Raw genomic sequence first — 12385 nt, forward strand, 5'->3', positions numbered from 1 at the left:
TTATATTTGTAAAAATAAAATAAAGTGTTCAGTAGACTCACATCAGTGTTTGATTTCTAATTATAAGTTTAAAAGGATTACATTTGAAATTCTTCTCTAAATATTTCTATTATAATAAAATACTCCATTATACCTCTAACAGGATAATTAATAATAATACTAACTAATCAAAAAATATTTGTTGCAGTTACTAAAAAAAAAATTTGACTTATAGATGATTTTATTTTATAAAAAAATTACGTACTGACTGTTTAACTAGAAGTCAATTTTTTAGGGAAGCATTGGCTGCATCCAATCTATGGAGGACCATAGAGGTTTCTTGCCTGTTATCTTATAATAATCATATTTACCACAGGCGTGTCCTCATAAGTTCCTCTTCTTCTTGACTCATCTGCACGGGCAGCAGGGCTCTGATCTGACTCAACCCGACCCACATTTCTGCTACATCCTTCTTAGTCTTGGCGTTGATGACATAGGTCTTCTCGAGCGCACGAATCAGCTCTCCGACTGCGTCATACTGACGCACAAGTAAACTGTAAAACAGAAAACAAATTAGCTCTTAAATCTCGCTGGGTCGTGTGGAAAAAAATACGTGCGCAGTGGTGTTGGGTCAAAGCAGACCCAGTTTTAAATTCCGCCTTTGAGGCATTTTTTGTGGGTTTTATAATATTGTTCTATAATCACAATATGCTCTAAATCACGAAAAGACGCATGGTAAAGTTTTGTGTGAAATTTTTCATGATTTATTTATTTATTAATAAATAATGCCTCGTGGTGTAATGGTCAGCGCGTTTGACTACCAAGCAAGATGTCTCGGGTTCGATTCCCGACGGTTGATAAGAAATATTTATTTAAAAGGGTGTTTTTACACCAGAATATTTCGTAGTTCCTGGACTAGTACCTGAAGCGTAAGACTGATCATCTTATCTTCATGTAAAAAAATAATCAAGATACGCTGCGATTGGTGCACCAACGCAGTGCCCTATGCACCATTAGGTGCGGAAAAGGAAGATGGATGGATGATGGATTTATTTATTTTTGATAATTTACCATTTTTGCGTAAATCACCTCAAAGGCACTTCGGTTAAAGAAAATGAGGGATACATAATCGATAATTTACAACACTACTGGGTCTAATCGGACCCATCCCGTTAGGTACCTATAAGTAAACAATGTGTCTAAATGTTTTTGAGAAGGGATACGAAAGTCTAGTCCATTAAATATTTAGGTATTGAAATTACTAAAGATAACAATTATAGTACCGAGATTAAAGCACAGCTATCGGCAGCAAATAGATGTTATTATGGTTTGTTTAAACATCTGGGATTGGGATTCGAATTGCTCTCTAGAAAAACTAAGACCATTATTTACAAAACTCTTCTGAGACCGGTCATTGCATATGATGCCGAATGCTGATTTAACACCGAAAGACACGAAAACATGGCATTAGTATTTGAAAGAAAAGTATTAAGGAAGATATTTGGTGCTGTCAACCAAAACGGAGTGTGGAAGAGACGGTTTGATCATAAATAACATAAAATAATAAATAAAATAAATAAGAGGCACTGTATGGCGAACCCGACATTGCACAATTCATCAAAACAAGAAGATTACAATGGTTGGGCCATGTGCACAGAATGAATGATAACCGTACCCCGAAAATACCATCCCGGAAGACAGACGAAGCTGAGGCAGACCAAAATTAAGATGGCTGGATAATGTGGAAAATGACATTAGAGCAATTGGCCTGACAAACTGGAGAAGAGCCGCAGGGTGCAGGGAGGAATGGAGACAGATTCTGGAGGAGGCCAGTGCCCACAACGGGCTGTAGCGCCACTGATGATGATTATTGCCCACGTGTAAACGGCTTTTTATTTTATTTGATTTTATTTGGGATTTTTACAGCTTTTACATAAACAAAATACGTAGAAAAATATTAACAATGTATATTTATATTTGGATAATTTCTATAGCGCCGTTTTTGTGAAAATCACCTCAAGGGCGCTGTACAATAAATAAATATCCCACCACGTCTTTCAGCTAAAGAGCGCATGGACGGTTGGGATTCTTGTTCCTCGTCTCCAATTATTATATACAGGAGCTAGATTACAGCACGTCTTGCAGCTACAGAGCGCATAGACAATAAGAAATCTAGCCCCTATTTACATTTTTTATTTTTTTATTTGACAATAAAGTTTAGAGATTTAGTGATATTAAAAAAATAATAAAAAACAAATTTATAAAAATAGAAGTTAGTTTACAACAAGTCTTGCAGCTACTGAGCGCATGGATGGTTGGAATTCTAGACCTCATTTACTAAATTTGGATATTTGATAGTTGATAATATTTACCTATTGAAGCTAGATTACTAATCGTCTTGCAGCTACAAAGTGCATGGACGAGTGAAATTCTGGCACCTTAGAATTATCAATAAATTTACAAAAACAAACATTGAGCATAATAGTAAATTTGGTAAGTGTTCGTGCTAAACAGTAAACAATTAAAAACTAAACAGATAAAGCATTACTTAAGAAAATTAAAAAAATCCACTGTAAATCTAATGAAATGAAGTAAAAATCGAAGAATAATGTTAGACCAGTTATTTTTATTCAAATTAATAAATAATAAAATTGATTCTCCAAACCTACTAGAAAGACTTCCATTCCATGTGCCATCTAGACCGACAAGACAAAATCTTTTGTTTTACACTGAAAACGCGTCAACAAACTATTTTAAACAATCTACAGTACCTAGAATATGCGACCAATATAACAATATATTTACCGAGGCTGATATTTTTTGTGACAATGTATGTAAATTTAGGTCAAAAATTATAGAAATTTTGAGAGAAGCAGACATTTAACTTATTTATTATTATTACGTAAATATTTTTTTTATTTTGTTTCTTTTACATTTATTATATTGAACATAATTTAAATTATTGTATTAAGTGTAAAAAAAATTTTTGTTGTGTGCATGAGTGGCTTACACTAATATACAAAGAAATTGGCAATATTTGTGTACATACTGTTTGTTTACCTAATAAAATAAATAAATAAATAAATAATGACGCATAATAGATAAGAAAAGAGTTAACGTAATTTAATGTGTGTGACGTTTGTATTCATGTGTATGTTAATGTGTGTATGCGTAAATGAGTGAGGGAGAGGGTGCGTGTGTGTGGGTGCGTAAGTATAAAAAAATAATTGTTTAAAACTTGTAAATATATTAAAAATGGTACAAGAAAGAGCTTGGTAAAAAGTTTGAAACCTTTTTGTAAAAATTTAAATCAAGAAATATTATAAATTGTATTTTTTTAAAAGTACGTTAGATTTCAAAACCGCATTTTGAAAAATTAGCATTTTATTTTAAAATTGAACCGATACGCACTGAATGAATAATGTGCGACGAGTCCCATACAATACGAGTACGGTAGGTAACCACAAAATGCAGTCAATACGATATAATGTCAACAATAAAACAAGGTTTGACAATGCGCGAACGTTGATTCAAAACGAACATACAAATACATATTACATGCATATACATACAAGTTTGATAGAAATGATTCGAATTTTGAAAATCAGGTGTCACAAACAGTTGGCCCGCAGTACGGGGATACATAATTATATTAAAAGATCTTCTCACTATAAAACTTATATTTGTTCAGGGATAGAGAGCAACGGAGAGGAGGACGCGGACAAAGACAATTTATTGCCTATGGCAGTTTTGATAAATTGAATATTTTTGGTAAATATATCTATGTCGTTAAATTTCCTGTTATACGTATCCATATACGGTTAATCGTAGCGTTTTTTGACGAATTCGTTTTGCATTTATTTAGTTAGTATGTGGAAAAGTTGTGTATAACGCGTTTGTCTCCGTGGTACCTTAAGATGAATGCGGGTAACCAATGAGGAACTTCAGCCCTACGGGAATTTGGATACAAAATATGTTTTCTTACGCGGGGTAAAAATTAGAGCATTAAATTGTAGCTCAAAGTTTCTTGAAAATGTACAGAAAAAATAATAAAAAATATTTTGATAAAAACGCACTACTTTAAATGACGTCACTGGTTCATGTGAATCGACCTATGATCTGAGAGCTATGGAAGATATCCGGTCTGCTTATCGCTTCTGGACCAATGGGAAGAATTGAATGAGAATAAGCGGAAATGAACCTCTGACGTCACACGCGGAGTTATTTCAGAAATACAAAACTTTAAAAAATCGTAGCACCGATAATACGATATGTAAAAATTAAAAAATAATAATTTTGACTTAGTTTAACAGTCTATTAACAAATAAAAAAATTGATAAAAACCACTGAACTTCCTCATTTGGGGGAATCTATTTTATCAGATATTATGTTGGTGAGTAACACTGTATCAGCCGTGGTTCGTCTATCAGCGAGAGTTTCAATATTATGACGTGTTATAATGAAATGAATCTTTGGAGTATAAAGTTAAAAATCATCAAAGGGTAATTTCAATGATGATCGTCTCACCTGAACATTTCTCTGACCAGTTTAGGCGTCTCAATTTGGGATTCCTCAGCCCATTTCACAATAGTGGAGATCAAAACCTTTCTGAATATTTCTTCTGGTGATTTTTTGAGTGGAATTTCTTCTTCCTGGGAAATAAAACATTAATAATGCTTTGCGTCAATGTTTTTTTTATTTACTTATATTTAAACAATTAAAAAAAGTTCGTAATTTGAAATTGCGGTAACAATAATGCTATCAATGTTGGCGAATATTAGTATATAACCACTCATCGACTTTTCATGTCTACCGGTTTCGAGACGTACCAGTCTCTTCGTCATGCTAGTGTAAGCATCCCCTTTAACTCTGCGTGTTATTTTTGTATTTTTTCGTAAATACTATGCATATTACTATGATGGTAAAGGCGAAAGTGTATTTTAGTATTTGCATGTTAGTGAAGTGAATGTCCTGACAAAGAGACGGGTTCGTCTCGAAACCAATAGACACAAAAATTCGGTAAGTGGTTACGTACCAATGTTTACTAGCATTTATTTAAAATTACCATTGAAAATAAACGTAAAAATGTCATTTTTCAAAAAAAAACATAAAAGCGCCATCTTTGAATTAAAAGTTTCATATTTTCGTTTAGAATCACTTTAACTCTTGTGTGACTGTGATGTCACACTAGTCGACATAGGACACAAAACTTGATATATCTCTCTTATTTTTTTAAATTATGAATCCGTATTTTTTTTATTTTCAAATGGACATTTTCACACCCGATTTGGAGAGTATAATTTTTATAAGTATGCTAAATGGTAATACTAAAAATATTTATCCTTACTCCGCGAAGAATAAATGTCCGCTAATTCAGCAACACATCTATACACATACCTTATACAAGAGAAAACACGAAAATAGAAGTCATAACAAGGAAGACAGAGACGTTGTTCTGCGACGGGTGTTGTCCAAAACAGATTCAGTCTTCAGTCGGTTGATGACAGTGATGGGGAACGCACGCGCGTAACATGAGCGGCGTATTTGTGATTATTAATTTATTTTGCTATAACAGGGCTAAATAATATGTGTATTCAGATAAATTATGGAAAAAAAAAATATTAAACAGAATGTCTCCATGTTATTTTTTTTCAAATGTCTGAACATTAGAATATTCCGTCTTTTACTAGTGGAAACACGATGTTACATCACCGCGCGCAAAGGGATTATTTATCACAGTCTTTTAAGAGTTAAAGCAATATGCCCGCCCTTATGTATATGTATTTTAACTATATATGTATATAAATAAACACCCTCGAGATTACAAACCGGTTCTTGGAAAAAATATTACCTTGGGTTCTTCTTCCAGCTCCTTGACAGCGTTGATAAAGTTGCATAGCTTTGTGATAGTCCCCGGTTTTTCAGAGACCTCTGCTTGAGCCTAAAAATAACATTTCAATCTGTTTAACCACGTTGGAGTCATTTGTAAAAACAACAAATATTCCAGATTAGAGATAAAGACGGAAAGCATTTTCGAGAGGAGAATATGGAAGTCTAGGCATTTATAGAGCTGATGACCTATCATTGGCTGGTTTAGGCTGCTTTACACACTGTGTAAAATTCACCATTCTGGCTTTGTTCAAACACCCACATTTCCCGAACTCTTCCATCTGTTGACTTTTGGGAAGCAAAAAAGCTGAAACCATTATTATGTGGGTGAGATTGAGACACCCGGCTTTTTACAGGACGGTATGCTTAACGATCGTCTGTATCGATCTACCGAGCGATTGCAAAGCCGGTTCCTTTAACGTCTCGATACGTACACTCCGGAACATAGTAAAACAGATGCAAAAAATGAAGTAAATTTTGAATTTAAATTAAATTCTTACATAACAGTTAGTTTTGAAAACGAACGCCTAGATGCACATGATAATGTGGCTAGATTCTGCCCTAATAAAAGCATCCAGGCGTAAAGTATTGCCACTATAAAAAATAAATGTAGTTATCATATTTTTTGCATCTGATTTTCTATCTTCCGGAGTGCACATATCGAGACGTTAAAGGAGCCGGCTTTGCAATCGCTCGGTAGATCAATACAGACGATCGTTAACCATACCGTCTTGGTAATTTATTGTCAAAAGTCATATAAAATTTTTGTTTAAGTCAGCTTAGGCAAAGTGGGCACTTCTCATCACAGAAGCCTATTTAAAATATATATGAGAATTATTTGAAATTTTAATGAAGTAAGGAAAGCGGATTAAATTTTCGGAGTCATTTATTAGTTGGATTCGATCGTATGAAATCGAGATGATACGTCGGTAGAACATACCGAGGTAGATAGAGATAGTACAAAAGTTAAGTGTACCGTCTCGATATGTATAGATGAAGATAGCGTTTAGCGTTTATAATCGCGGCACTTAAGTCGTCTGGTGATGTCCACGTGCTCTACGAGCGGGTGTGGAAAAAGAAAAGACTTTCGATTTAATATCAATACTCATAGTATTTACATCAGGGTCCGGTTCTTGGAGGGCAGCCAGCGAGACGTGGCCCATAAGGTCACTGTGAAACTCGTTCATTCGGGCTATCAGATCTTCTCCGCAAGGGATGTCCTCATCTTCCAAGTGCTTGAAGCCTGCAATTATTCAACAATGAGAAATGTCACAAAACAGTCTGAAGGGAACTTGTGATTTGAAATTATTTACAATTGTTTTTAATTGCAACAGTTTTAGATTTGCCATTCGACTTTTCTTTTTTTAGTTCATCGGGCAATTTATCAAATTGGGAATGGCCAATATTTTTCAGAGTTTTTTGCCGAACTTTGTGGAGCGAAATTTAAATACATGAAGATTGTGGTTGTGCATTTTAAATTTGTGTGAGCAGAAAAGTTTATGATATTCAAAATAGTCTAGGTGATATCATGCAGTGGTATTACCCCGAAAGGAATTTTTTTTTGCCTTTTAAATATCCTTGACATAGGAATCCGATTTCAGTCCAAGAATGTTTGTCCAATAATTTACTCATCCAAAATGTTACATCGACACAATCGTGAAAATAATATCTCCAAATTATTTACGCTGAAACTGTTTTTTTTCAAACGTTTTTCTTTATAGGTACTTTTTATTAGTGCTTAGAACTGCAGAAATGAAGAGATTGCGCACTATTCTGGGAAATACGCTGAGGGACAGGATTAGAAATACTGTCAACTTGAAGCCTGCAACATTGAAGGTATCGAGAGACGGGGCAGGAAACAGCGATGATTCCGGCGCAACCACGTGGAGAGAATGGATACAAACAGACTTCCACACGCGGTTGCAAACAACATGCCAGAAGGTAGTCGCCAACCTGGAAGACCTTCAAAGAGGTGGTGAAACAATTGAACGTAGTTATGCAGGAAGCAGCCACCCATTTAAAAATGAAACTGAGATAATAGCACTTTTGTGAAATGAGTCAATTATCAGATCTAAACAACAGTTGGAATCTTTTTGGCTTTAACAAATGATAAACAATGAATACATAAGTTTTTTTTTATATTACAAACAAGAATCTTATTATGTATTTGAGCAATTTTAATGATTTTTAAAAAACCATAAGATTTTTCTAGAGATGTGGGTGTTTTCTGCAAATTGAGAAATGCTTTTTTGTGATCGACACCATTTTCAGAAGGTGATTAATACAGTTTTTTGAACGAAAGCGGTCTGGCTGTTTTAAGCAGAACATAGAATTGACTTTCTTGCGCCCGACAACATCAATATCAGATCCCTGGATCTACTACAAGATGAAGAAGAAGAAGGTACTTATTTAAAAAAAAAATATTTAAATACAAGAAAGGCTTACTTAAAATGGCATTCATTTGTTCCCTCGGAGGACAACGGAATTCCCTTGTCTTTTTGGCAGCAACGGCGCTTGGTAAATCGGACTGCTTGATTTCAACGTACCGCCTGAAATTCAACGTAACAAAATGTTTTTTTCAAAGATATTTAACATACTACAACAGATATGAAGAACACTTAAGAGAAGGGAATACATTCTTCTTTTTCTCTTAGTGCCCTGTCAGGTATCCCCAACGTTGGCAATCACTCTGGCGAAAGTCTCTCAGTCCTGTGCAGCCCGGAAAATCTGCTCCACAGTCTTGAAGCTAGCCCAGTCGTATATTACGCAGTCTGTCTTCTTCCAGCCCCACGGTGACCCTCAATATTGCCCTTTAAATTCAAATGAAGCAAAGGGTACTTTTTTCCGCGCGTTATATGCCCCAGATACGAATTTTGACATGCATGGTCAATATAGTGCAGGCAATTGGTTAAATAAACCAAAGTAGGAAACTAAATGCCGAACACTCTTCTAGTGGAACGGAAGGCCTGTTGACTACTGTTAACAGGCCGGCTTCTCTTGAAGAGTTTTAAGTGGTTTCCTCTTCACATGAGCAAATGCTGAGAAGTTCCCGATTGGCCCTCATTAGAATATCCTTCCTGATTCCAACAGTTTAACTAAAATAATGTAATATAATAGCAGAAAAATCCTCTCTTTGAAATACAAACCTCGGATATTATAAGCAAGGTAAAAAATAACGCAACACTTTTGTATTTTTTAAAATTAATTTGTTTAAATTTTATAAGCGCTATAATTTGTCAAGGTTTTGTATTTCGGGAATTGCTCCGCGTGTGACGTCTCAAATTATCTTCAGCTTCTTCTCGGCCAGTTTTGCCGATTGGTCCGCAATTCTCTTATCATTGCTTGATTCATATGAACTAGTGACGTCGTTCAAAGTGGTTCGTTTTTATTCCAATACTTTAAAATATTTTTTCTTACATTTTCAAGAAACTGCCGTATTATTTAATGCTCCAATTTTTACCGCGTGCAAGAAATCATTTTTTGTATCCAATTTCCCGTAGGGCAGAAGTTCCTCATTCACAACTGTAGCAGGGAAATGTCACATACTACGAATACCAACAAAAATATGTAAAATGGATTTTAAAAAAAATAATTGGAGATATTGTGGAGAAATATTTTAATACGTAATTTAAAAAATTAAGTTTGTGGGGTTCATAGTCCACGATCGATGACACACACGAGCTAAATAATTTCACCTGAAATATAGTCATGACTCCAAGAAGCAAGTCAGCGTTTTCTATTGAATTCAATTTATTACAACAATAATGTTTGACTATGTCCAAATCCTTGCAGACTGGCTGGGTTTCCTCCCTAGGGAATTGTTCATATTTAAATTTATTTCAACAGAGAAGGAAAACATTTTTAAGAGGGGAATATGGAAGTCTAGGCATTTACAGGGCATATGACCTGTCATTGGCTGGTTTAAGTGGCCGCTTTACACACCTTTTTAAAAATGTTTTCCCCTATCCGTTGAAATAAATTAAATTCATTACATTCTGTAAAACACGAGATCAACGTCCTGCAGCACATTACCATCGTCCCTACCATGGAGATATGAAGGACAAAGGAACGTGGCCTATGAAGAGACCACAGGGCGCAGTCAACGCCCAGTTCAGTCCGGTACAGTTCAATCAGTGAGTCCCAGTGCAGCCAGTTCAACATCTTATCGCCGTAAGGTTCGCGTGACATCATTCATGTAATAAAGCTGCATTTAAACCGCCACCTCACCTCTTGTGTCTATCACCAAATAGGATGGCAACACCACACCTTATCCTACAGTGGAGACCCCGACGCGAGTTAAATATGCCCTGTTGTTCCGCCGTGATGTTCCTCCAAGATACCAGGGTTATATCCTATGGGACACTCAACTGCTGCAGAGATCTTCTTCGACGACGTTTGGTATCACCGCACTCTACGCAGCATCTACGGAGTATCCAGTTAGACGACAGAAGACAACATGCAATCTTACACAACTACGCCGATTACGCTCATCTTCCCATATCTTGCCTAGTTACACTGATTTCGCTCAACCGCAATGAACTTAAAAGTATTTTATTGTTTATTCAAAGATTTTTTATTGTTATTTAATTAAATAAGGATATTTTTATACCTGAGTTGATCAGATTGAAGATCCCCAACAAACTGGAAGCTGAACGCCACGATGGACTCAACGCGATGACGGAGTTGTATGTCGTTGAGGTGGTGTAAGAGATAGCACATTTGGAGTTTAGCACCTTCGGCCATCTTCATATGAAGTAATCCTTTGCGATGTTCATCTTTGCCCTCTGAAATAAATCAACAGTTCTTGAAATAATTCAGTTTAGTTAATGAAATATAACGCCTGCATAACATCTATTCTCCTCTACAGATGCGAATCGTGGCACTGCTCTAGGGCCCAGAACAGCGAAATACCGAGTTTTGAGAATAGGCGTCTCAGAAGAATCTCGGGTGTGCAGTGGTTTGACTTTGTGCGGAACAAAGTAATAAGAGAACGCAGCAAACTCCGACGACAACTGTCACCAAGCGGAGACGATACGGTTGGCTTGGCCATGTGCTGCGGATGCCTTCTGAGAGCCTTAACCACGCTTGCCTACTTTACAAGGCGTCAGGTTCTCGGCGTCCTGGACGTCCACTGCTGACTGTCCGTCGGCAGTTCATGTCAGGACTACGGGGCGCGAACCTGACTTGGGAGGATGCACATGAGCTGGCAGCCGACATAGATGCCTGGAGGATCTTCGTGGACACTGTATGCTCTAACTAGGGAGCGGACATAGAATGATGATAATAAAATAATATTTTAAAGAATGTCGTCCAATCGAATCAGTGAAAAATATTTAATTCACGTCATCATCCCCCTTGCTGCATCCAGTGATGCATAGGGCACTGCATTCTGTCTGTTGCATGAATGTAAGATGATCAGGCTTATGCTTCAGATGTCACAGTTGCAGTTAACCACCTTTTAAATCAATATTTCGTGTTGACCTTCCCAGGATTCGAACCCAGGACCCCAAGCATAAAAATTTGCATTTTTATGATTTATCATTACCTTTTTGGACCTTATGGTGCATAGGACACCGCATTGGTACACCAACCGCAGTGTATCTTGATCGTTTTTGTTACTTGAAGGTAAGATGATCAGTCTTATACTTAAGGCGCCAGTCCAGGGAATGTGAAATATTCTAATGAAAAACACCCTTTGAAGAAATATTTCATAGCAATTAGGTCAGGAATCGAACTCGAAACCTCTTGCACGGTAGACCAACGCGCTAACCATTACACCACGAGGCCGACGAAATTATGATTTACCCAAATATTTCAATTTTGGTGACCATTTTCAACGAGTTGTAAATAAGTCACCACTAGAAAATTAGAATCGTTTTGGGGTAGAATGGGGTTCGAACCTTAGACCTCAGATCCGTGAGTCCGCAACCGTAGCCACGGGACCACAACACGAGCATATTTTTACCTAAGAGCAGGCATCGAGTGGAAAACGCCCTTACAAGATTATGGTTCTATTTCACACACATAACTGTATTCTTTATCCGCCAGGACACAGAGATAATGAAAGACTTTATTAATTTCTGAGCGTGACTCACAACTCTCATTCGAGGAGTATACATCGTAATATGTTATGCGAGAGGCATTTAGTAGATAATAATAACCTTTGTCAAACGAAGGGTCCCAGGTCTCCGGATTAGTCATGATGAGCAGCTTTTCCACATCTTCGTCAGTCATCATTCCTACCAAGAGAAGACGATCGGTGAGCTTCAGAAGAGGCCTAAAATAACAATAAGCATTATTGTATTGATTTTTTTTTTATTTACAGAATTGACAAAAGACATGTTGTATTTTATTTATTTATTTATTCACTAATATGTGAAGTGCCGCATTATAATTTCAGCCTGCAAAAGCCATGCTTTTCACTATTATAGGCACTTGCAACGCTGGACAGCAGCTTGCCCACCACGTACCACACACCGCATCTGAGGACATAAGTCCCCTTGGCGATGCCTTAGCA

The 12385-nt window shown here is 36.4% G+C and overlaps 1 protein-coding gene across 2 annotated transcripts in view; it reads right to left on the reverse strand.

Moving 5' to 3' along the window:
* The window catches only part of RyR (Ryanodine receptor), a 126614-nt gene extending 114470 nt beyond the window's left edge, over positions 1-12144 (reverse strand). For both annotated transcript variants that reach the window (XM_088231329.1, XM_088231328.1), the window contains exons 1-7: positions 12030-12144; positions 10478-10652; positions 8314-8417; positions 6987-7111; positions 5831-5920; positions 4507-4631; positions 351-533 (exon numbers count right to left, since the gene is read on the reverse strand). In XM_088231329.1, the coding sequence (XP_088087455.1) occupies positions 351-533; positions 4507-4631; positions 5831-5920; positions 6987-7111; positions 8314-8417; positions 10478-10652; positions 12030-12105 (878 nt within the window). In that variant the 5' untranslated portion in view covers positions 12106-12144. The remainder of the gene's footprint in view (positions 1-350; positions 534-4506; positions 4632-5830; positions 5921-6986; positions 7112-8313; positions 8418-10477; positions 10653-12029) is intronic.
* Between the last annotated feature and the right edge of the window lie 241 nt (positions 12145-12385).

This window comes from Micrasema longulum, unplaced genomic scaffold (assembly GCF_059751315.1).
Source record: "Micrasema longulum isolate JH-2025_06_02 unplaced genomic scaffold, ASM5975131v1 h1tg000873l, whole genome shotgun sequence".
Lineage (NCBI taxonomy): Eukaryota > Metazoa > Arthropoda > Insecta > Trichoptera > Brachycentridae > Micrasema > Micrasema longulum.